Source organism: Gorilla gorilla, chromosome 8 (genome assembly GCF_029281585.2).
Source record: "Gorilla gorilla gorilla isolate KB3781 chromosome 8, NHGRI_mGorGor1-v2.1_pri, whole genome shotgun sequence".
NCBI classification, from domain to species: domain Eukaryota; kingdom Metazoa; phylum Chordata; class Mammalia; order Primates; family Hominidae; genus Gorilla; species Gorilla gorilla.
This window is the reverse complement of record NC_073232.2, coordinates 16,637,074-16,664,091: the sequence shown is the minus strand read 5'-3', so window position 1 is coordinate 16,664,091 and position 27,018 is coordinate 16,637,074. Positions and strand designations below refer to the sequence as shown.

Here is a 27,018-nt window from a genome sequence, read left to right as displayed (position 1 = left end):
AAGAAATCAGAGTCTAATTTAGGTCTCAAATCTGCAAACCAATAATTAAAATATGGTAAGTGTTACACTTTGTGAACAGTTGAGTTCAGCAATCACCAATCATGTATTAGAAAACTGCATTCCCTATTTCTTCCTTCACAAATCTCTGTGGACAAAACTCAGTGCTTGGTGAAGCAGATGAAAAGTAGGTATAACTAGACTCCTGACAGGCTATAACTGGGCTCCCGAGAAATCATCAAGTCAAAGTCAAAAGGAACCCATTTCCTCCCTAGTAGTCCCCTCTAATCAAGAAAAAAAAAAAAAAAAAAGCCAAGGTTGTAAAAACCTGTAGCGATTCTACACACTTGTCAGCGGGCCAAGAGAAACACACAAGGCCATATAAGTAGATAAAAAAGGAGTAGACCAAGGATGGGGAGAAAGAGCTGTCCCAGATAGAACAATGGCCTTACAGAGGCTCAGAAGGGAGGATGAGAGAGGGAGAGGAGGTGGAGACCAAAGAACTGGGTGGTGGCTTAACTCTAACCATAGCTAGATTTAGGAGCTATGGGGTGTCAGGATGTAAAATCAAGGGAGAGGTTTAAAAGAAAACAAATAGGCAGCCTGCTTTCAACTCTTTAATCTCTTTAAGTCATGGTTGTTTTGACCATGATTTTGGGCCCATCTATTGGTAGTCTCCAGTAGGAGACCAGGATAAAGGGATAACTCTCAGAAGTGTGATTTGACAATTCTGGAATACTTTGGCCCATCATTCAGTTACTTGTGGGAATGATTTCCTAGAAGTGGCATGGACAGAGCAGCATCTCTGGCCCAGGAGAAACAGCTCCTGTTCATTCTTGGACTCTGAGTCCCTTGTCACTGAGCTCTGCCTCTAGATCCTGTCCATGAACTCTGGGGGCCTTCCCTGTGATTTGTCACTCGTGGCACATGGTCCTGGTGAATGAATTGAGCTAGACATCATGCAGGGTCTTTTCTAGCTTTGAGATTTTATGTGTTCAGTCACTGGAAATTCAGCTCCTCCTGGAGGTAAAATGAGAAACATGGAATCAAGGGACAAATGTATGTGGGGACACCTTGGCCCTTATTTATAAGGCTGATATAAATCACTGCCTTTGCTTGTTGACAGTCTTGGAAAACTTTCACTAGGTCTTATTTTTATCACACCTACCTAGATTTTAAAGATCATCATAGAGATACACAGGTGTCACATAGAATACTGAACTATTACAGCTTGAAAATAATAGGAAGTTCAGAAACTCTGTCAAGTGATACAGCTAGGTAGCGGTCAAGTTTGCACTATAGCCCAGCCCCACCTCCCTGGCACAGCCTGGCTCTACCCTCCACACTCATTCCTCCCATCTACTAATCTCATTCATCAAAAGGTCCTTAAGTGCTAACAATATATTTAGTACAGTGCTAGAAGTTGGGGGAGAGGCTTGTCCTCAAAGAACTGATCCAATTGGAGAAACTGGCTTTATATTAAACAAACAACACATTAGAACCACAGTCTAGGGTAGAATCAGAGGGTCCTCCCAGATGAAGATAAAACTCACTTTTCTTAACATTAGACTCCTGTAAAACCCAGTTAGTATGAATTTGGAAAAAAAAAAAGAGATCAGATATAAAGGCAAAAATAGTTTAATATGGGCCCTTTCAGCATTTCAAGTTAGGGATGGCAGGGAAGGAAAGACGATGGAGTCTCTGTTCTGTTGCAATCATGGGTTGAAATAATGGCCGCTGTATGGTTCCCTATTGCAAATAACCTGGCTTTGTCCAATTCAACTTCTGGTTCACAAATAGTTACTTTCCTCTGGAGGGAAAAATAACCGGCTACAGTTGTTTCTTATTGGTTGCATGCTGACTAGTGGTTAGGCTATTAAAGGATTAACTGCTGATGACAATAATTTTCCTTTCATTTATTTCACAGTAGCAAGGTGTTTGTTTGTTTTTAACCTCTCCTAACTCATTAAACAAAGAGCATTTCAACAAGAATAGATATTTTCGAGGATCTCACCACAAACTAACCTACCCACTGCTTTTATTTTTCATGTTTTTTTTTTCTAGTTATGTCCCTCCATATGTATTTCTACCTAATTGCAATCATACTGTTGGTACGATTTGGTGATGTGATTTTCTCTTTAGATTACACTGTCAACATTCTCCATGTTTCTGGAGACGTTGCATGATTATTTAATGGCCCCACAGTATCCTGCATGGAATAGTATTCTCTATTCCATGGTCCGAAGTTAGCCCCTTCCTTGTTCTTGGTCCTTAAGGTCTGTCACTCACCTCACCTATTTAGATGAAATTATCACAGAGACATAAAAAACATCCTTTGCAACATGAAATAAACAAGTAGCCCCAACTGCAATCTGTATCACCAGATAAAAAAGACGCACTCAGCCTGTAGAAGGCCAGGTATGGACGGCTGGTGGATAAGAATTCTTCCAACGGCAGGATGGAAGTATCACCAATAGTTTGTAACTAAGATACATACTGGCACTCACTTTCATGATTAGTAACCAGAAACTCAGAAATACTACACGCAGCCAAGATACTTCCCTCGTCTCCTCTGTTCCTTAGAACATAAAGGCCGGCAGCCTTGCCAGTCCCTCCTGCGCTAGACTGCAGGTAGTATCGTTTGTCCTGCCTACTAAGCGTCCCTGGCCAATGCAGAGGGGACGATCTGCTGGCTTCAGGCTGGCAGGTGCGGGGTGGGCTGTGTGCTGAGGGCCAGGCTGGCCTTCTCGCGTCCTCTGGCGACAGAAATTAAGCAAGTCCGCAAAGAAGCATATTGCACCTTGAGGGAGAGGAAGAAAGAGTTGCGGGGGCGCGTGGGGGAGGGCCCGGGAGGCAGTGGGTGTTGGCAAGAAACGGAGTAGGAGGCTCGACAGAGGAGACTGGTCCTTGGTTAAGTGTCACAGCCGCAGGATGGGAGGGTGTGGGAGGGGTCCGTGGGGCCAACACAGGTGGCCCCTGCTGTGCGCGGCGAGGCAGGCTTGGAATGCCTTCTCCCCGAACAGAGCTAGCCCAGCACTGGGGGCTGGGGAGGCGCGGCCTCTGGTGGGACTGAGGCCGGGAAGGCGGCGCCCGGGGCAGGGTGGGGACTGGGGAGGAGGCGGGGCCTGGTGTGGGGGCGCACAGGGAGGCGGGGCCCGGGTTTAAGGGGGTGGCTGTAGGTGGGGTCCGGGAAGTTGGCCTCGGTGGGGACAGGGACAGGAGAGGTGGGGCCGGGACTGGGGAGGTGAGGGAAAGTGGGGGCGTGGAGAAACGGATCTTGGGGTTGGGGACCTGGGGAAGCTGAGTCCTGACTGGGGACCAGGGAGGCGAGGCCCGGGCTTGGGGGCGTCCAGGGAGGCAGGGTCTGGGAAGGTCTGGGGCGGGGAAGTGGGGTCTGGGCTGGGGTGGGAGAGTTGGAGTCCAGAAGGGGACCGCGGGGTGGAAGGGGTCCGGGCTGGGACCGGGGTAGGCGGAGTCCAGGAGGGGACCGCAGGGTGGGCGGGGTCCGGGCTGGGACCGCGGGGTGGGCGGGGTCCGGGCTGGGACCGCGGGGTGGGCGGGGTCCGGGCTGGGACCGCGGGGTGGGCGGGGTCCGGGCTGGGACCGTGGGGTGGGCGGCCCCGAGAGCGTCCCGCAGTGGCTGGAGCCCTGGGCGCTGCAAAGCGTGTCCCGCCGGGTCCCCGAGCGTCCCGCGCCCTCGCCCCGCCATGCTCCTGCTGCTGGGGCTGTGCCTGGGGCTGTCCCTGTGTGTGGGGTCGCAGGAAGAGGCGCAAAGCTGGGGCCACTCTTCGGAGCAGGTAAGTGGAGCCGCGGGGAGCCGGGTCCCGGGCGCGGCCGCCCCCTTCCCTCCGCCGGTCCGGCCGCGGAGCTTCTGCCCGGGCCCCCTTCGACCGTCGCCCAGGCCCCCACCAGAGGCCCAGGGGTCCCTCTCTGTGGGTCACTCGTGCGTCACCTCTGAGTGAGCCGCGGTGCCTGATCTGGCCTGAGGCTTCCTGCAGAACTGTGCCCGGGACTTGTCCTGCGGAGCCGAGTTTTTCTTCTTGGCTCCTGTTGATTGCGCAGATTTCTGTTCGTCGTTGTTAATTTCTGAGGTAGCTGCAAAAGTTATTATAATTACAAGGTTTTTTCCTTACCACGCGTGGGGGGGAAGTCTGCTGTTATCATCATTCCCAGTTGATCCAGGGAGAAAGGCAATCTGAGAGGAGTTCTAGACTCCTGGAAGCCTCAGCTTTTCCCACCTGAAAACCGGGAGAACACGACTTTCCCATTTAGTGACTACCTACCGGTGGTTTAGCATTTAAAGGTGGCCAGCACCGAGAGCCAAAGCATCTGAGTTCCTCGAGTTGCTGGTCTGTGCGTTTGTCAGGATTTGTGTTTCAAATGTCTTAACCTCGCAGGCGAATAAAACCTGCAAATATGAAATATCAATAAAATGACGAATAGAGCATTTTTGTCTTTAAAAAGTATGAAGCGGGTTCACACAAATAGCATTGAGAGCTAATGTGCAACATGGCCCTGTCACAAAGTAGAAGTGCTTTCACACACATGCCATTTAAATATTTAAGCCGTTTAGCTTCCAGCGTGTTTGTGCACGATGGGAGGAAGATACAAGTAGGCGGACCTTTTCTCCCTTTTCCAGCCCCTGTTTTGAAGAGCAGTTTTGAAGCCCAACTGCCTAAATATGAAGACAGTTATCTTCATGTTCTCTGTCCTGTGAATGTGCTTAACACTAAAGTGGTAGTAATGATACTTCCTTCTAGGGGGAGAATAGCTAACAAAATCCCAGGAGGCATCGTAGTGATGTTGGAAAAGTGCAGGCTTTGGATGCAGAGACAGGCTGGGCTTTAGTTGTGTGTTCTGGGCAAGCCCTTTAATCTCTCAGAGCCTTCATGTCCTCGTTGGTCAGGGCAGGGAATGCGGCTCTTTTTGAGCAAACTTGCAAAGACTCAGCTAGTTTGTGTTAAGCACCTGGTATACAGTGGACGCTCAATAACAGGGAGATGTTTTAGTAGATGGCTGAAGGCATGGGCTTGGTGCCAGGATGTCTGGGACCACTTGATTCTTGGTTCTGTCACTTATCAGCTCTGGGACCCTGGTCAAGTGCCTTTTGGCCTTACATTCCTCTTCTGTGAAATGTGGAGAAATGATAGGGTTGTGAGGACTGAAGGCATTATGACACCCAAGTGCTTAAAACACTGTCAGCACTTAATGCTGGCAGTGGTCTTAGACTCATGCTGCTGACATGCTGAGTGAAGGAATTTAGGGTAAAGATCTTGAAACTTTTTTGGGGGCGTGGAGACAGGAGAGTGTGGGATGGACTGAAACAAAGATTCTGTGTCTGAACTAGGAAGGCTGTCTAAACTCTAGCATCTACCAAGTTCAAGTAGGCTTCACAGTCTATGGACTCGCTGTCTTAAAAAAAAACATGGCTTGACCTATTTTAGTGATTTCATGCTGTCTTCAATCCAGCACAATATTTATTTATCTTGAAAATGACTAAATCAGGAAAAAAAATCCAAGGTATAAAGTTCTATGAACTTGCAATTTTACCTTTTATCCCTAATCCGTTCTTTTTTATATTTAGTTTTTGTGATATAGGGTTTGAGAGCATAGGCTTTAGCACCAGAATTCTGGGTTCAAATCTTGGCTCTGCACTTACTGAGGAGTTACTTAACGTTTGTGAGCCTCTATCTCTGTATGGGGATGATGCAATTACTTAGTTAGGATTTTGAAAAGTGAAACAATTAATATACTTAAATCTTAGAACAGAACCTGGGAATGTAATGAGCACTCTATTCTCAATCATTATGGTCTTTAAAATTGTATGTAAACTTAATTTTAAAAATGTAAGTCTATGCAAATCTTATGCAAATTTTAATATAGCTGAATATGACTATTAACTTGCATTGCAGTTATTTGTCATTCACCTGTAATTGGAAATATACCAGTAACACCTTAGATTCAAGTTCCTTCACCTCTCACCCTTCACCCCATCTGTAGACAGTGGGTACTCAGTAACCCATAGTGGAATGACTCCTAAAAGCAGTGGTTTTCACCCTTGGGGTGGAAAAAGTCACTTGGGGGGTTCATTAAACATTCAGCTTCCTGAGTTCCACTTCCATTGGTTTAGATCCATTAGATTTGGGATGGGGCACAGATGATTCTGATGCAGGTGGTCCATGGAACACATTTTAGTTTTTTTTTGTTTGTTTGTTTGTTTTTTGAGACGGAATCTCGCTGTGTCACCCAGGCTGGAGTGCAGTGGCGGGCTCTCTGCTCTCTGCAACCTCTGGCTCCTGGGTTCAAGTGATTCTCATGCCTCAGCCTCCCAAACAGATGGGATTACAGGTGGTGCACTCCACCATGCCTGGCTAATTTTTGTATTTTTAATAGAGACAAAAATACATCACGTTGGCTAGGCTGGTCTCAAACTCCTGAGCTCAAGTGATCCACCTGCCCTGGCCTCCCAAAGTGCTGGGATTACAGGCACAAGCCACTGTGCCTAGCTGCACACTTTGAATAGTAGTATTTTTAAAGGATATTTTGGGAAATTAGTATTTAAAAGAAAATCACTTGTATAAAAACTGTCTGCTACAGAGTTATCTGTTTTGTTAGCTTAAATTTATATGATGTCTTTAAAGATAGAGTTATATTCCCATTATTATCAAAGCAGTTTTAGATTGACAAAATAGTAAAAGCCAGCAGTTATTGAGTATCTGTAATGTCCCAATGTCTCAGGGAGTTTGCTAGGAGCTTTATGTGAAAATAATAAGAGGCAATAATGTATTCTGGTTGAGTACTCCATGTGGTGCCAGACTGCCTGGGCTCATATCTGGACCCCATCACTTACTGGCTGTGTGTACCTGGGTAAGTCACTTAACCTCTCTGGGTCTCAGTTTCATCATCTGCAATATAGAGTTGTTAATAATTCCTACTACATAGGCAGGGGTGGATCTAGGCTTTGGGAGGAGAGTAAAGTTTATACAATTTGCAGGACCGTCTTGAAGGAAAAAAGTATCAAATTATAACTACAAAATTAGGTGCTAAAATGACTATTTATTTAGAATGATAAAGAAAGCACAACAAATTACACACTTTGACAATCTGACAGGCACCACAAATATCACCCATTTTTAGGGGCTTGCACAAGTGAGGTGTCCTGGAGCTTATGTTTTATTAGCATGTAAATAATAATTTAATTTTTATAAAAATAACACACTTCTGCTTTTATGGTTGTTCGAGGATTAAATGAGTTAATTCAGGCAAAGCATTTGCATATAGTAAACACTTAGGTAATATTAGCTGCTTTTACTATTTATGCACAGCCTAGTTAAGTCTCTGACTACCGCTGTAATGTCTCAATGTACTTATTTGACGAAGGACAACCAGGAAGTCCTTTCTGAGAAGTGACAGCTGCAACAACCTACTATATGCAAAGCCTGGATTGGAGTGTAGGTGTGCCGAACACCAAAGCTGGGGCTCTCAGCAAATCCTTCAAACAGCAAGCCATGTTCACTTTTGTAATTTAGTTGAATTTATTTAAATGTGATTTGTATTTGTAGCTCATGGCACATAGGTGATGTGCAATATATGCTAGTCATAATTCAAACATCTATTGTGGTGATACATTTCTAATTCCCTGAATTGGACATTTCCAGATTTTTAATTTCTTATAAATTCTCACTGAGAAGCAAATTTTTGCATTTTGGGGGGGAAAAAAAACAACAAAAATCAAGATAGCTATTTTTTTTAACTCTTTAAAAAACAAAGCCAGTGAAAGATTTTGTAAGCTTCTGGCCATTCAATAACGTCTCCCTTATGTGCAGGGCTGGATTGTTGAAATGAGTTTCTAGGGCAGAGTGCGGAAGGAGTATGCTGTGGGAGAAATTCCAGGGATTTGGTCACTCCCAAAGCAGCCATATGCCATTTCTTGAGGGTGGAAAGGAAGGGTGGGGAAGTCCTGAGAACTGGGTGATGAGCTGTGTGTGACTTGGTGTTCCTAACTAGCACTTTCCCCAAGTCCTTGGATGCTTACATATAAGGAGATCTTGCTTATCATGTCATCAGTGTTGCTGCTGGGAATGCCAGCTGGGTGTTTCTGGATCTGAGGAACAGTGGAGTAGGTCGATTTAGGAAGATGGGGGCCAGAGGATGAAGACCTGAGCTTTTTTTAGGAGGAGGGTTCTGAACCACTCATTATTTTCCCACAAGAAACATCCAGTTCCCTGATTTTTCTTTTCTTTTCTCTGTCTGTGTCTCTCTTTTTTTTTTTTTTTGAGACAGTCTCACTCTGTTGCCCAGGCTGGAGTGCAGTGGCATGATCTTGGCTCACTGCAACCTCCACCTCCCGGATTCAAGCAATTCTCCTGCCTCAGCCTCCCAAGTAGCTGGGACTACAGGCACACACCACCACACTTGGATAATTTTTGTATTTTTGTAGAGACGGGGCTTTACTGTGTTGGCCAGGCTGGTCTCGAACTCCTGATCTCAGATGATCGGCCTGCCTTGACCTCCCAAAGTGCTCAGATTACAGGCGTGAGCCACCGCACCCCACTCCTGATATTTTATAGGTAAATAAAATAAACAGGGTGACTTGCCTAATGGCAGTTGCTTTTAAAAAATTTTAATCGGCCAGGCACAGTGATTCACACCTGTAATCCCAGCAGTTTGGGAGGCTGAGGTGGGCAGATAGCTTGAGCCCAGGAGTTCAAGACCAGCCTGGACAACATGGTTGAAACCGCATGTCTACTAAAAGTACAAAAATTAGCTGGGCATGGTGGCATGCACCTGTAGTCCCAGGTACTTGGGAGGCTGAGGTGGGAGAATCACCTGAGCCCGGGTAGTCAAGGCTGCAGTGAGCCGTAATCATGCCACTGCACTCCAGCCTGGGTGGTATGAGTTGAGACTCTGCCTCCAAAAAACTTAAAAAACAATCTTTCTGGAAATTGTTTGGAATTTTAGCTGTATATCAGGTTTCTTCTTCCATTACCAAGGTGATAGGCATCCCAAATTGCAAATGATTAATAGCTAAACAAACTTGCAGCAACATTACTTTCAAGGAAGAAAAATTTGGGGTGAGTGATATAGAATTACCCAAATGGGAATATTCTCAGACTAACCGTTCTCAGCCCACATGATAAATGGCATCTCAGGTGACTTTCCAACATCTAGCCCTTGGTTCTGTTCCAGGTCCTATAGCAGATCTCTAAAGTAATTGGCCCTTTAGTTTCTCGGTTTTGGTTTCAGCATTTCAGAATGCCCTTAGAAGAATGGGGCCAGGTGGTAGATAAATTCCTTGTACAGATCCCTCTAGGAACTCATGACTTCAGTCAGTTGAAGGTGTTTGGCTGAAGCTGGCCTTGGTGTAACGGCTCTTGGATCTGTTATGGCAGCAGTCCCCAACCTTTCTAGCACCAGGGACTGGTTTTGTGGAAGACAAGTTTTCCACGGAATGGGGGTGGGAGGGATGGTTTTAGGATGAAATTGTTCCACCTAAAATCACCAGGCATTAGTAAGAATCTCATAAGGAGAACACAACCTAGATCCCTTGCATGCACAGTTCACAATAGGGTTTGCCTCCTATGAGAATCTAGTGCCTGGAGCATTAGGAGGCAGAGCTCAGCCGGTAATGCGGGCTCGCCCACTGCTCACCTGCTGTGTGGCCCGATTCCTAATGGGCCACCAACCTGTACCTGTCCACGCCCCGGCGATGGGGACGCCTGTGTTATGGGACGTAGAGTCACGGATACAATGTTATAGCTCAAAAGAAGAATGGAGGATGCAAACCTCGCCTTTACATCTGTCTTTAAGTCAACCGGGTCATTACAGCATCCATACCAAAGGTGGAGTGTCTGTGCTCAAGAATTAGGTTTCATTTTTCTTCTCCTGCCTCCCATTCTTTCCCATGGATGGACTCTCGAGATGACTCAAGTACCTATCTCTCTTCCTCCCTCAGTCATGATCTGATGCTCTGATGGATCCTGGGAAGAAAAACACAACCCCTATCAGTCAAATTATAAACATTTAAGTGGCACTGGTAGGTTTTTTTTTCCACCTATAGTCGCACTAATTGATAACGGGGTAGGTTTGGAGATGCCACACTCCACAGCTCTGATGATGTTACTAAAATGCTGGTGCTAAGGAAGCCTTTACCTCACCTTCTGTTTCCTGGTGGTGATGTTGCTGGGTCCGTTTGTGTTAGAGGCAGGTGCAGGTCTATGAAGTTGATTTTCTGAGGATTGTTCCTGTGTTGAACCTGATTCTCTTTCACTTTCTTCTTCCCTTTCATCCCACTCCAAGACACATCTCCACAGCTAAGCTGCAGCCCTGTCTTCTTCATAAAGCCTTTCACGGTCACTCAAGAGCATAGTGATCTCTTCTTTCATCTATTTCTTTTGGAACTTATAAAACTCACTTTGTCTATTGTGCTTTCGTGAGCATATATATTTTTGAAAATTAGAGAGTATGGTCCTTGGTGGCAGAGATGGTGGCTTACATTTTTCTCAATAAATGTTGTGGTCTGGATATCTTCTGTTCTGATGCTGGAGAAATAACCTCAGCTGGGTAGCAGCATCTCTTAAGTCCATGATTTGGGGCCTCAAGGAAGTCAGTGGAAGCTCTAAGATGGCTATTTATGGTAGTTTTGCCTGAAGCTGGGAGTCAGTTACTTTTCTGTAGCGAGACTCCACCCCTCGTTTCTTAAAAGGCACCGGGAAAACACTCAAACAATAAAAAGGATCAGGACTTCTTAACTAAAAACGATGATGGTATTAATGTCATTTGCACTTCCAATCCTAGCTGGCACCAGCAATGTACGTGTACTGGGAAGTTTTGATTCTGGGTCAAGCTGAGTTGAAACTTGGACTGAAGTGTGGCCATAGTGATCCCCTGAGACATCAGATAGTCATCTCAAAAATGAAAAACCAGCTTCTCTTGTTCTCCTTGAAGCATGCTTATTTTCTCAGAAAACCTATTTTACAAAAGAGAAAACTTCAAAGAAAATACTTTAGATCAATCAGGGAACTTAATACCTGAGAGGGGCTGGGCTTTTCTTCTGACCATAGTTATTTTAAGTGGTCCCCAGGGTGCTCCACAATTTAGGGAGGGAAGGGCAAGAGATGATCATGCACGACTGATAAAGAACTTGCCCAGGGTCCCTATGATGGCCTTCCTTTCACAGTCTCTTGTGCATCTCACCTCATTTTATTTTATTTAATTAATTAACTTACTTTTAATTTTTTTTTTTTTTTGAGACGGACTCTTGCATTGTTGCCCAGACTGGAGTACAGTGGCATGATCTCGGCTCACTGCAACCTCCACCTCCCGGGTTCAAGCGATTCTCCTGCCTCAGCCTCCCAAGTAGCTGGAAATATAGGCATGCGCCACCACGCCCAGCTAATTTTTGTCTTTTTAAAACAGAGATGAGGTTTCACCATATTGGCCAGGTTGGTTTCGAACTCTTGACCTCAGGTGATCCACTCACCACAGCCTCCCGGAGTGCTGGGATCACAGGCATGAGCCACCGTGCCCAGCCTCACCTCATTTTAGAACTCCAAAACCGATATACTCCTAGGAGGTGTTTGGTTTGTAAACCAAGAATAAAATTTGAAGGCCCACCAGCCAACCGAGTGGACTTCCTTCTCTAGTCCAGGGCCCTCTAAGTTTAACCTGAAAGACTGGTTCAGACCATCACGGGAAGCGGGGGTCTGGGAAGTGGGGGTTTGACATGCCTCCTTGTACCCCTCCAGCATGAACATCAACACAGATCTTGTCTGATAGGAAACATTTACAGTCGATGCTCTCTGAAGCCTGCTACCTGGGGGCTTCATCTTCATGATAAAATTTTGGTCTCCACAACCTCTTATCATAACCCAGAGATTCCTTTCTATTGATAATAACTCTTTCAACCAGTTGCCAATCAGAAAACTTTTACATCTACGTATAACCTGGAAGCCCCCACCACCTTCGAGATGTCCTGCCTTTCTGGACTGAACCAATGTATACCTTACATGTATTTGATTGACGTCTCATGTCTCCCTAAAATGTATAAAACCAAGCAGCTGCGCCCCGACAACCTGGGCACGTATTCTCTGGATCTTCTGAGGGCTGTGTCATGGGCCATGGTCACTGATATTTGGATCAGAATAAATCTCTTCAAATATTTTACAGAGTTTGACTCTTTCATCGATAGGTTCTTACTTGGAGTCAGGGTGGATGTCAGCCTAAATCCTGTACTATTTTTCTCCATCCCATGTTCTATTGAATAGTAGACTCTATAATGGCTTAGAATGGCAACTTACAACGTATATATATTTTTGGGTGGGGAGATAAAGCAGGGAATGGGGCTAAAAGAGTTTCTCTTATACTCTTAGTCTTCAAAATGGAAATATCTGCATTTTGTTAAGACTTGAGGTCATACAGAAAAGTTTAAAGAACAAGATGTCAAAGGTAACAGCCATTGATTAGCACTTTGATGCACATTCTATACATAAAAACACTTACACTTGCAAAAATGGGATCATGTTACATATAGTGTTTTGTTACCTGATTTCATCACTTAAAATTGTGTCATGAACATATCTCTCAGGATAGACTAGGTTACGCTGTGGTATCTGGCAATCCCCAATTCTCAATGTCTTAAACAACAAACTCTTACGTCTTGCTTATACACCTTGTCCATCTTGGGTCAGCAGTGGGGCAGCTCTGCACCTGTTGGTCACTGTGAACTTGGGCTTCATGGAGCAGTCATTTCCCCAAACATTACTAATTACTGTGCTGAAGAAAAGGCAGTTCTGGGACACTGAACATTAACTTAATGATTGGCTCAGAAGGGACTAATGTTACTTACATTCATAACTTATTGGCCAGAACTAGTCACATGACCCTGTCTACTCACAAGGACTAATCCCTCTGGCAGAGAGCTAGGAATATATTTGGAGAACAACCTTGAAGTCCAGTAAAATGAATGTTGATTCATGTTAGTAAATGTAGGTGCAGGTCCTTATTTTCAGTAGCTGTGTGGTAATTAATCAATGTATCATAGTCTACTTAACTGAACCACATTTTCGGGGCATTTTAGGCTTTTTCTAATTATGAGCAATTGTTTTAAAAGTTTCCAAGAATTTTCTTTTGTGTTCATTTTTTTTTTCTATCAGTATTTTCTTCCCTTTTCTGTAAGTAGAATTTATAAATTAAAAGATTGCATACTGGTGGGAATGCAGAATGTTACAGCCACTTTGGAAAACAGTTTGGCAGTATCGTAAAAAGTTAAACTTGGCCAGGCCCGGTGGCTCATGCCTGTAATTCCAGCACTTTGGGAGGCAGAGGCGGGCGGATCACAAGGTCAAGAGATCCAGACCATGCTGGCCAACATGGTGAAACTCCGTCTCTACTAAAATACAAAAATAAAATTAGCCGGGCATGGTGGTGCATGCCTGTAGTCCCAGCTACTCAGGAGGCTAAGGCAGGGGAATCGCTTGAACCCGGGAGTTGGAGATTGCAGTGAGCCAAGGTGGCGTCACTGCACTCCAGCCTGGGCAACAGAACAAGACTCCGTCTAAAAAAAAAAAAAAAAAAAAAAGGCCAAACGCGGTGGCTCACGCCTGTAATCCCAGCACTTTGGGAGGCCGAGGTAGATGAATCACGAGGTCAGGAGTTCGAGACCAGCCTGGCCAACATGGTGAAACTCCATCTCTACTAAAAATACAAAAATTAGTGGGGCGTAGTGGCAGGCACCTGTAATCCCAGCTACTCCAGAGGCTGAGGCAGGAGAATGGCTTGAACCTGGGAGGCAGAGGTTGCAGTGAGCCAAGACCATGCCACAGCACTCCAGCCTGGGCAACAGAGTGAGACTGTCTCAAAAAAAAAAAAAAAAAGAAAAATAGACATGAAGTCTAGGCATATTTCTTATGTTTTTGATCTACATTGTAAAACTGCCCTCCAGAAAGGAAGGAAAACTTATTACTCCCAGCAACAATAGTTTACACTTCTATTAGTTAATGAGATTTGCCATGAGTAACATCCATATAATCAGCTAAGACCTTTAAATTAGTCCAGAGCATCTAGTTAATTAATTATTAATGAGTTTTTTAAGAAAAAAATCTTTTGGCTGGGCACAGTGGCTCACGCCTATAAATCTCAGCACTTTGAGAGGCTGAGGTGAGAAGTTCGCTTGAACCCAGGAATATGACATCAACCTGGACAACATAGCGAGACCCTGTCTCTACAAAAAATACAAAAATGACCCCGATCTGGCGGCTCATGCCTGTAGTCCCAGCTGCTTGGGAGGTTGAAGTCGGGGGATGGCTTGAGCCAGGGAGTTTGAGGCTGCAGTGAGCTGTGATCGCACCACCGCACTCCAACCTGAGCAACACAGCGAGGCCATGTCTGAAAAAAGATGATTTCATCACTTTCCCGCATCCCTCCCCTGCATGTGGAAGCATATAAGGAATCATCCAGAAAAGACACCATGAAGAAAATTCAAGATAAGTTCAGTTTTGCTTCCAGAGTTTCCTGGAGTTTTAAGTTGAATAGTGAGCCCACTGGAATTAAGACTGAATACCTTTACTTACTGTAATAGACACAGTAGCAAAGAGTTTAACTTGAGGCCCCAAATAAAATGAAAAAGAATACAAATACTCTATCTTTTTGTTCTTGTCATTTCATCCATCTCCTCCTACAGTTAGAAGAATGCTCAGGCGACGAGGTAGTGTGACATTATGGGTTAAGAGTCAACCAGATCTGACAGGGATGAATTCTAATTCTGGCCTGGAAACAAACTCCCTGATAAAAAGTCAAAACTGCTTTTCAGGATAGATACAGCTTTTGGTGAATTGGAATAGATTTTAACCCCCTTGTATAACTCATGTGAGAATGACCTCACAATCATATTTCATGTCTCTTCTCTTTTAAAAATCACCTTTTTAACAGTCTCTTCTCTTTTCTAGGATGGACTCAGGGTCCCGAGGCAAGTCAGACTGTTGCAGAGGCTGGTAGGTATATTCACGGTGCATCTTGAAAGTCCATTCCCTCATTCTTCTATTTATTTTGAACCAGGTATCCGCTTTGCTTGCAGATCCTCCAAAACATATAAAGTTGCTTGTAGAAAAATTCTGAGATGAAACAGCATAGCTGAGTCTTTTATAAGGCTTTCTTTAAGTGGATTTTTTTTTCTTTTTTCTGGAAGGAGACCTGATTATTTCAGTAGGACTAAAAACACAAAGGTCTTTGCAGGTTTATTTTTTTAAAGCCTAAATATAACTTTTATTTATTTTTATGACATCCTTACTCAGGAAATGAGAGCTATGTTGTGAAGTAAACAACTAAAGCAACCAAAGAATTGACATTTGTAGACTAAAGCACCACGTGATGAAAGTTGGATAGGCTCTCAATGCTGCTGGAGGCTAAGAGTTTGGGACCGGGGCAAATGTTCAGAAGCTCTAAGAGCTTATTTGAAACTACCTCAGTTCTTCCTTACCACTGTGCATGGAGTGAAATATCAAAATGTAGAGACATGCCTTTAGACTCTGGTGAGGCATTTATCCTAGCCCTCCCTGCACCTGGCTGGTGTTTGAGTGGATTCAGATTTCTTGTCATTACCAATATCACAATCATGACCATCTTTGTTTGGATTGAGATTTTGAATTAAAAAAATTTTTTTGCTTGGTTTTCTCATCTCCTTTCCTTCTTCTGATCCTCCCAATCTTGCCTCCGCATACCCCAAATTCATTTGCCTAGTATTCCTTCTTTCATGTTTTCTCCATGTTCACATAATCCTAGACAATGACATATGTACATAAACATGTCAAGAACTGTGAGGGGGCTGAGATTAAAGCTACTTACAAGCTAATAAGCTAGTTTGTTACCATTTCATGGATGCTAGCAGAAAACAGGAGACTTCTGGGTCAGAGACAAAGGATGATTTATTACTCACAGTAATAGCAGTAGTCAAAGCATGTGTGCCATTCCCCTGGTTCCCAGAAGGTGATAGACATGGACAGATGACACCTGCCATGCAGTTGGTTTGCATTGTGTGAAAGGAGCCCTTAACTTAGGGAACGCGACTCTTTAATAATGAGCACTAAGCCTGCCTGGTCTTTGCTCCTGGAGGGAGATATTTTCTTTATTATTTTGCACATTAAGCCAAACTGTCTTCTTCCCTGAAGGCGGAACCTGTCTTCTGAAGCTGTTCACTATACGTTTGTAAAGGTAATTCCCAGCAAAGGCAGCTAGAGTCTCTGCTTGCAAATTGTGCAGAAACACCAGAGATTCATGGAGAATAGCCTCCCAGCAATACATACATACATGTAAATTGTAAGCATACTGATAATTGAGATGATGACAAGTGCCACTGAAAAATAGAATGCAGCAGGGGAACCCGAGGTACATTTGCATATGGGAGACTTCTGATCATTGCTCTAAAACCGTGGGTGCATGTGACGGCTCATGTCAACTGAATGCTTACAGAGTCTCACTCTTGTTTCTCAGGCTGGAGTGCAGTGGCGTGATCTCAGCTCACTGCAACCTCTGCCTCCTGGGTTGAATAGATCCTCCTGCCTCAGCCTCCTGAGTAGCTGGGATTACAGGCATTCACCACCACACTTGGCTAATTTTTGTATTTTTTAGTAGAGATGGGGTTTCACCATGTTGGCTAGGTTGGTCTCAAACTCCTGACCTCAGGTGATCCGCCCACCTCGGCCTCCCAAAGCGTTGGGATTACAGGCGTGAGCCACTGCATCTGGCCCTCAATTACTCTTATAACAATTATTTGAGGCATTTTACAGATGAGAAAACAAATTCAGAGAGAGTGAGTAACTTTCCCAAGACGACACAGCTGGGAAGAGGTGGTAGAGCCAGGATTTGAGTCCAGTTCAGTGTCTGAGTCCATGCTCTTAACTAATACACCGAATGGGCCTCTCAGTTATATGTATTTAAATCTGTATTTATATTTATATGTATTATAATTTACTAAACTTTCTGTTATTGATGAACTCTCAATTTATTTCCAGATTTTTTCACCCTGTATACAATCCTTCAAAAAACACTTTCATTTCTTCTTTTATGTGGGTGTTTTTAATTCTATGACTTACAATTCAAACTTCATATACATTTTAAATTTTGCCAGGCTCGATGGCTCACGCCTGTAATCTCAGCAGTTTGGGAGGCTGAGGGGGGGTGAATCACCTGAGGTCTGGAGTTCAAGACCAGCCTGGCTAACATGGTGAAACCCCATCTCTACTAAAAAATGCAAAAATTTGCCAAGCGTGGTGGTGCATGCCTGTAATCCCAGCTACTCGGGAGGCTGAGGCAGGAGGATTGCTTGAACCCAGGAGGCATAGGTTGCAGTGAGCTGAGATTGCACCACTGCACTCTAGCTTGGGCAACAGAGCAAGACTCTGTCTCAAAAACAACCTTTTTTTTGATAGATGTCAGATTAATTTTTGAATACTATTACTCTTAACACTATCTGTATTCATACCATGTCTATCAGCAATGATGAATACACACATTTCTGCAAGCAACTGATATAATTACTCTTTTAAATTTGCCAATCTCTTACTTAGGAAGTGATATCTCATTGCTCCTTTAACTTGCATTTCCCTGCCTATGTACGAATTTGGATTTTTTTTCTTTTATTGCTCAAACCATTCAACAAGGATTTGGACATTTTAAATTATATTTGTTAGCCATTCAGAGTCGTTCTCCTGTGAATTGCTTTTTTTTTTTTTTTCCAGGTCCTTTGCCCATCTTTCTATTGTGTTTTTTATCCACCTCATTGTCAATTTATCGGAGACCTTTGTATGTGATAGATACCTTCTGTCTTCTAAACTGGAAGAATGCCTCTCTGAATCTATCATTTATTAGCTTTCTTTCTGGTATGTTTGCCACATAAAAGTGCTCAGTTCCTAAGTAATGAGTAGTTTATGTTTTCCTTTCAAAGGAAAGGAAAAAGAGGCTTTGTACACGTAGCCTCTAAGGGTACAAAGATTTTCTTGACTCCTTAGCTTAGACCATTTGTATAACCTCTTAGATTTTCTTAGCAATTTCTTAGAATTTTGGAAGTCTTACTTTTACAACTATCATAAATTTTTAACATGAACTTTACTGACCATCCAGTTGGTACTAGAATGATCTTTCCAGTGGTAGACCTGGCGCATCACTCTCTTGCGTGCATGTCTTCAGTGACTCCACATCACCCGTGGGATAAGCTCCAAGGACGTGTGCAACCCTGCGTGATGCGCCTCCTGCTTGCCTCTGGAGCTCAGTTCATCCTATGAGTCTCCTTCTAGCCTGCATTCTTGCCATCTCCCTCCAGTTGTCATCCTCTGAATGTTCCGTGCTTGAATTAATGAATAGAATGTGGATGGCAACAGCTGGTACTCCCGTAACACTGCCAGGACCACAGGAATTTGTTTGATTTTATTCTGAATTAATTAGATACCCTGTTTATGAAGCTCCCTGGCATTACATACACACAAAATATTTACTCTTTGGAAAGCAGGGGGATCTTTGTGTGTGAGTTTCCATGGTGCTGAATGGATCCTGGCCTGGGTTTCCCAAGAGGATTCGCTGCCATCATTTAACCTCCTGACTGCAGGGTCTGTCTTGGTGTCTGCTTTGCAGCAGGTGTTCTACAGTTTGTGCTCAGGGTTTGTTTCTATCAAGTGTGGTAAGATACACAGACAGAGAAATGACTGACATGAAGGAGGAATTTCATACTCACAGATCCCTGGAGGCAGGGGCGGCAGCATACCATGCCAGGACACATGGGGAAGCACCAGGGTGGGTCAGAGGCAGAAGGTGCAGAGGACCGCGTGTGTCTCAGAGCCTGCATTGGGGTTTTCATGGGAAGGAATGGGCAAGGCAGGGTAGTAGGTAGGCTGAGGAGGTTTAGGATTGGCTGTAGGGATGGTCTCTAGTTGTCAGGTACCTGGTCCTGGGGAGATTTAGGGTAGGGGGAGTATTGGCTTGGCGCATGAGTTTTATTTATTATTATTGTTGTTATTATTTTATTATTATTATTATTATTATTATTATTATTATTATTATTATTATTTTGAGACAGAGTCTTACTCTGTGGCCCAGGCTGGAGCCCAGTGGTGCGATCTCAGCTCACTGCAACTTCCACCTCCTGGGTTCAAGTGAGTCTCGTGCCTCAGTCTCCCGAGCACCTGGGATTAGAGGCCTCCTGAGTACCTGGGATTACAGGCATGCATCATCGCGCCCGGCTAATTTTCGTATTTTTAGTAAAGATGGGTTTCGCCATGTTGGCCAGGCTGGTCTTAAACTCCTCACCTCAGGTGATCCGCCTGCCCTGCCCTCCCAAAGTGCTGGGATTACAGGTGTGAGCCACCGCGCCCAGCCGAGGTGCATGACTTTGATACGGGAGATGGTTGGATGTGTGGCTCTGGATTGGTCGGTTTATATATCAAAGGTGTGCTTGCAGCAGGATTGTCTGCTGTTCCTAGGAACAAGCCAGCCCTGGGAGGGACGGTCTTTCCAGGATCAAAGCCCCAAATGCCGGAGCATCAAGAATATAGAAAACAAGAAAATATAGTCAATACAGCAGGTAGCATGACTCTGGGCATCATACCTCACTGAGGACCAGTCATATGTGTGTCTGTGCCTGTGCCCAACTCTGACCATTGTGTGCATCCTGTTCAGAAAGTGTGTAGAATGGGGCAGGGGAGGGGGAGGGTTTTCTTATATAAAAATAAAAATGGCATTTTGTTTTCCTTCTCCCCTAAATATAATGAAACATCACTACGTAGACTGTATTAGCACAAGTAGGTGATTCAGAACCGATGCCATTTCCTGTCTACAGAGGGGTAAAATGATTTCCCCGAGGTGGTAAATCTAGCAGTTGGGGAAGTGCCTTTTTCTCCTGTTTTATTCAATAACAACATGGGCTATATTTTTTTTTTTTTGAGATGGAGTTTTGCTCTTGTCACCCAGGCTGGAGTGCAATGGCATTATCTCGGCTCACTGCAACCTCCTCTTCCCGGGTTCAAGTGATTCTCCTGCCTTAGCCTCCTGAGTAGCTGGGATTATGGGCACCCATCATCACACCTGGCTAATTTTTTGCATTTTTAATAGAGACGGGGTTTCACCATGTTGGCCAGGCTGGTCTCAAACTCCTGATCTCAGGTGATCCACCAGCTTTGGCCCCCAAAGTGCTGGGATTACAGGCGTGAGCCACCACGCCCGGCCCTGTATTGTTTTTCTCAGAAAGGAGAAGCATTAAAGGTTAGTAGAGATTTGGTGCGAGGAGTCAGCCAACTGCCGCGCTCCAGCCTTCTCTCTAAAACAAAGGGGAGCAGAGTTAGATGATTTCTAAAGTTCTCTCCCACCTCCATGATGACTTCTCATGGTTGCTAAAGACCGGTTAGACTGAAAGAAAACAATGAAAGGTTAATCTTCTAGGAAGAGGCACTGTGGCCTGAGTGCTGGCAAAGGCTGCCCCAACCATTTCTCCACCACATTTCCAGATGGCATCTTGGGTGACTCAGGACGTCCTCGGGTGGCTTGATTTTAAGTGCCTCACATGAGTCATACCCAAAGCTTGGGTCCCTTGAGCAATTAGGACACTCCCTGCCTCAAATGACTTTTCCATCTGTGTTGCCTTTGTAGGAAAAAATAATGAAGAAATTATCTTATGTCACAGGAAGATTTTTTTTACCACTATTTTCCAGCGGACATCCCAAAACAAAGTTATGACTTAAATAGAAATATGGAAAGCATGTTGGATTTTTAAGAACCATGCACTGGGAAAAAGTGAGGCCACTGTTTTATATCCTTCCTTTCATGACACATTTTCATGAGCCTCTGCCTTTCAAAGGCCTCGCTTGTTCTTTAGGGTTGTCCGTTTCCTGTGTTACCTGCCTGTCCAATATTCTTCTCACAGCATGCTCTCTTTTCTAGTCATTGATCTGGGAATGTGCTGTGATTCATTTCCATTTCCATGTCTTCTGTGTTCTTAGAGTGTTCTTTCTGTTCTCTTTCACCACATGTAAATACTACATCTGTTTTAAAACCTTTTCTTACTTTTGCAGACCTCACTGATTTATCTTTCTTCTCAACACTGGAAGGTCTTATAGTCAAGGTATCTATCTATCTATCTATCTATCTATCTATCTATCTATCCATCTATCTATCTATCCATCTATCCACTTACCCATTCCTATATCCCCTATCTCTTTAGACATAAAAGATTAGATTTCATATATATATAGTTTTCCTCTATCTTGAGAGCTGTAGGTAAAAAAAGAACACCATGTTAAGCACTATTATGTCTCATGATCTAAATAGAGACTCTTTCTAATGCAAAGAAGAAGGAGGAGGAGGAGGGGAAGGGAAAGAAGAAGAAGGAAGAAGAAAGAATAAGAAGAAGAAGGGGGAAGAAGAAAGGAGGAAGAAGAAAGAAGGAAGAAGAAAGGAGGAAGAAGAAAGAGAAGAAGAAAGAAGAAAGAGAAGGAGAAGAAGGAGAAGGAAAAGGAGGGAGAAGGGAAGGGGAAGGGGAAGGAGAAGGACAACAGGAGTAAGTAGTAGTCATGGCTTCTGTTCTTCGTGTTTACAATCCCATAATCTGCCAGGGCAGGGGTAAGGGTTGGTAACTGGGAGGGGGATAGACTTGTGCCTAATTGAATCTAGTAGATTCTGCACCAAGGAAACTGTAACAGAAGGGCCAGGCTGTGGTATGTCAGTAACAGCAGGGGCTCCTGGGAGAATTGTAGCTGGGCAGAAGCACAAAAACTAAAATAGTTTCTTGAACCTTTTTTCAGCCTGTCTCTTGGGCCCATAAACTAAGCTTCATATTCTTGATGTAATATTGTGGAAAATTCTACTAAATCTATACACTTAATTTAAGGTATAAGAAGATAATGTGATAAACTTAATATTGTCAGATATCTTCTAGTTTTCACATTTTAAATTTAATGAAATTATTTCTTATCTCATAAATAAGAACAAATCACCATGACATTAAAAATATTCTCAAGCATACTAAGTGAAGAAGATTTTGATCTATTTTAAAAATACTACTGAGAACTATTAGCAGAAGGAGCTAAATTTTACTTGGAACACTGTGCAGCTACAGCTGTAAACTTCTGCTTATCTAAGATGTCAACTTAATACTCTCCCCCCACTATTATTCTACTTTTATGTAAAAGAATTACATGATAAATTGACAAGAAGAGTTTTTGAAGTGTCAGAATATGACTACAGTTCAGAGAATACATTCAGTTTAATGTCCTCTATCTTCAATGTGTACAATTTAATGGATGATAACTGAGGTTCACAAGTAACTTTTGAATTAGCATCAAAGACTGAATTATATTTAGTATACCTTTGGAGTTCTATATTTTATTGGTTATCAAACAATAATCACTGCGAAAAGGCTTGAATTAGCCAAGGTGTCTCTGTGTTCTTTTTTTTTTTTGAGATGGATTCTCGCTCTGTCACCCAGGCTGGAGTGCAGTGGTGTGATCTCCGCTCACTGGAAGCTCTGCCTCCCAGGTTCACGCTATTCTCCTGCCTCAGCCTCCTGAGTAGCTGGGACTACAGGTGCCCGCCACCACGCCCGGCTAATTTTTTGTATTTTTTTTTTTTTTTAGTAGAGACAGGGTTTCACTGTGTTAGCCAGGATGGTCTTGATCTCCTGACCTCGTGATCCACCTGCTTCAGCCTCCTAAAGTGCTGGGATTACAGGCGTGAGCCACTGTGCCTGGCCACTGTGTTCTTTTTTGAAAGAGGCAGGATTGGAAATCGAGGCTTTGGATGGCCTTTGGGGTTGACTACCTTTTGCCTGTGTGATCTGGCAAAGTCACACAGTGAATGACTTTGGCCTAGACTGGAAAAGTGAAGAGTTTATATTTCAGAAGCTCTTTTTCTTTACAGTTTATCTTCATAGTTTAACTTTTGCCAAAAAAATTTCAAGCATATTTTTAATATGCTGAAAGTTTAGTTTACAAAACATAACAAAGTGTGTAAAGATCAGAAATGACATAGAGTTGGAAATAACTAATAAAATAACTAAATTTCACTCACCAGCAGTCACACTGAAGTGGGGTTGCAAACTCGAATGTCTACAGAGACTAGACAGGTGTTCAAGTTTTCTATTGCTGCACAAAAATTTTCCACAAAATTCAGTGGCTTAGAGCAACAACTATTTTATCACATCATTTGGTGGGGAAGGATTTGGACAGAGCTCAGCTGGGTGATTCTTCTGGCCTGTGGTGTTGCTGGAGGTTGCTCTGGGGTGTTCAGTTGGCAGATGGCTGCTCTGGAGGGGGCAGTGCAGCTTCCTGCATGAGCCAGGCTCCTTGGCAGGAGCAGCTGGGCTCAGCTGAGTTATTCTCCATGTTTTTCCTGCCATTGTAGCAGAAAAGCAGCCATAGACAGTATGTAAATGAATGGATGTGGCTGTGTTTCAATAAAACTTTATTTACAAACAGTGTGGCCTGCCTGGCATAGCTTGCCTACTCCTGCTACAGCTGAATGAGAGAGCAGGGACATCTGAAAGGACTTTCCAAAAATGATGAAAAATGATTACAAATGGATGATGGATGATGGGAGAACTGGTTAACTAAAATTTAATGCATCCATAAAATGTAATACTATGCAGCTATTTTTAAAAAGGAAGGAGGTAGATATTTTTTGTTCAGTGGCAGATTGCATTTTCCAAAGATGGCAGCACTTGAATGTGCCATTCCTCCCATGGAGATGGGGGTTTGTGCCCTCTGCCTTTGAAACTGAGTGTGCCTTTGTGCCTGCTTTGACCAGTAGAGTATGATAGAAGTAATGCATTGTGATTTTTGAGGTCAGGGCATGACAGGGCATCTAGCTTCCACCTTGCTGTTGGGAAAGCTACCAGGTGACCAGTAAAGCCTATGGCTACCAGGTGACCAGCCTGACTCATGTGTAGTGGCCCATGCTGTGAGTTCATCTACACTTGCCCATTTGGAAGGACTATATAGAGGGGATTGAGGGACAACATGAGATAGAGAGATGCCAGCCTTGGCTGCCTCAGCAACTCACAATTCCAGCTTCAGCCACCCTTTGTAGAGAAGCCAGACCTCCCAACCAAGCCCTTCTGGAATTCATGACCCCCAGAAACCCTGAGAGAAAACATAAGGATTGCTGCTGTTTTAAACCACTGAGTTTTAGAGTGATTTGTTAAGCAGCATGAGATAGCTAAAACACAGATAAAGAAAGATGAACTAACTATATCACTAGGTGAGATTAAGCAAATTAGTACAGTATATATTTATGGAAGGATATACAAAAGTTGTCAAACATTGTCTCTGGGAAATGGAACTGTGAATCCAGGGTGGGAGGGAGACTGCTATTTTCATTTTATATTCAGCATAATTAGAAGTTTTTACCATGTGCATATGTTACTCGATAATTTTTAAAACACCAGTTTAAATTTTAAATAAAGCAGAGAATGATAAAGCTAGAATATACTGAGTTTGTAAGATTTTTTTTAAAGCATTGATTCCTGTTTACTTTCCAATGCATCTGTAGAAATCAGAGCTGGGTGCAGTGGTATTCTAGATGCTTCTAAAATTCACAAGATCACAGCCATGGGGCATGTCTTATACACCAGTTTAGATTTGGAGATAAAAGAATATATTTAATCATGGATAATACAGAAAGAAAACCTGTTCCGGAAATAACACAGATCAAAGTAAACACTTCCTCTCAATTCATGGTCTTATTCACCTTGGGGTTCTTTTTTTGAAAGATAATGAGATACAAATTTTAACTTTTTAAAAAAACCCCACAGGTTGTCATGCTGTTGAGATCATTATCATTATCAACCCCAGCCTAATCCTCATTGCCTTTACTGAAATGTATGAAATGTTTTTAATGAGATCATTTAACAGAAACATTTGGTGAAGCTACATGTTGGAGTCTCTTTTTTAATCCTAATCGCTTTGGAGGAGAGAGACAGATTTTGTCCTGAAGAGACTAGATTTCCATTAAATGATACTGTATAATACAGCTTCTCAATTCAGACATAATTTCCTAAACCCAAAGGTTTTATTCCTCAGTTTTAGCTTTGCCTTAAATCTGTGGATCACAGATGTGGATGTAATTTTGGTGATTTATTCAAGCCCTTTTCACTTGCAGATGAAGAAATATATATTTTAAAGTTCAATTAGTAAAAAGAGCCATTCTCAAGCTTGATCAGGCATTAGAATGACCTGAAGGGCTTGTTAAACTGCGGCTTGCTGGGCCCACCCTCTGAGTTTCTGATTCTGTGGATTTGGATGGAGTCTGAGAATCTCTAGCAAGTTTCCAGGTGATGGTGATGCTGCTGGTCCAAGGACCACACTTTGAGAAGCGCTACTTTGAAATAATTCCTTCTCAAACTAAACCGGAAGGTTTCTTTTCCTCTTTTAGGCAAAACTCTTTCAACAATACTCAGATTTTTTTTTTAAACTTGATCATTACTTAAATGAACTGTAAATGTTTATCCCTTCTGTCTCTCTAAGAAAGATGAACATCCCCCTAACATTTTCGTTAAGCTGTTCCATTTGTCTCTGGCTTTTTTGAATTACCAAGACTGGAAGTTCTTGCACAGTCTGCTACAAAGATGAATGGCCCTGACACCTTTGCATGGAGTGCTTGCCCATTCTCTCCCCTTCCTCATGTGCTTGGCTCCAACCCTTGCAGCTCCCTGTCTTGGTGTTCAAGTCCATCCTCAGGTGTGCTTGATATATATATATATATATATATGTGATACATATATTTGATATATATATATGTGATACATATATATGATATATATGTGATATATATGATATATATGTGATATATATGATATATATGTGATATATGACATATATGTGATATATGATATATATGTGATATATATGATATATGTGTGATATGTATGATATATATGTGATATATATGATATATATGTGATATATGTGATACATATGATGTATATGTGATATATGTGATATATATGTGATACATATGATATATATGTGATATATATGATATATATGTGATATGTATGATATATATGTGATATGTATGATATATATGTGATATATATGATATATATGTGATATATGTGATATATATGATATATATGTGATATATATGATATATAGTGATATATATGTGATATATATGATATAGATATGTGATATATATGATATAGATATATGTGATATATGTGATATGTACGATATATATGTGATATATATCATATATATGTGATATATATCATATATATGTGATATATATCATACATATGTGATATATACGATATATATGTGATATGTACGATATATATGTGATATGTATGATATATATGTGATATGTACGATATATATGTGATATATATGATATATATGATATATGTGATATATATGATCTATATCATATATATGTGATATATATGGTATATATGTGATTATATATGATCTATATGTGATATATATGATATATATGTGATATATATGATCTATATGTGATATATATGATATATGTGATATGCATGATATATATGTGATATGTATGATATATATGATATATATACACATGCACATATATGTACATATATATATATTTTTTTTCTGTGACAGGGTCTTGCTCTGTCACCCAGGCTGAAGTGCAGTGGCACAATCTTGGCTCACTGCAATATTTGCCTCTCTGCTTCAAGCAATTCTTCTGCCTCAGCCACCTGAGTAGCCAGGACTACAGCCATGCACCACCACACGCAGCTAATTGTATTTCTAGTAAAGACGGGGTTTCACCATGTTGGCCAGACTGGCCTTGAACTCCTGAACTCAGGTGATCTGTCCACCTTGGCCTCCCAAAGTGCTGGGACTACAGGTGTGAGCCACCGCACCCAGCTGGTGCACTTGATATTTATAGCCACCTCTCTAATACATCATAGAAAATGTCTCTCAAGCTTTTGGTGGTTTGTATGCAGATCGTGATTTGATGCAAACATTTTGAGTGCGTATTTGTTTAAATAGAATAACCCTCTGTAGTAACTTT

The 27,018-nt window shown here is 42.7% G+C and overlaps 1 protein-coding gene across 1 annotated transcript in view; it reads left to right on the top strand.

Moving 5' to 3' along the window:
- The first annotated feature begins 3,569 nt into the window (after positions 1-3,569).
- Positions 3,570-27,018, top strand: part of ITIH5 (inter-alpha-trypsin inhibitor heavy chain 5) — a 105,843-nt gene continuing 82,394 nt past the window's right edge. Inside the window, exons 1-2 of the mRNA XM_031015447.3 lie at positions 3,570-3,794; positions 14,943-14,987. Of these exons, the coding sequence (XP_030871307.1) occupies positions 3,705-3,794; positions 14,943-14,987 (135 nt within the window). The 5' untranslated portion in view covers positions 3,570-3,704. The remainder of the gene's footprint in view (positions 3,795-14,942; positions 14,988-27,018) is intronic.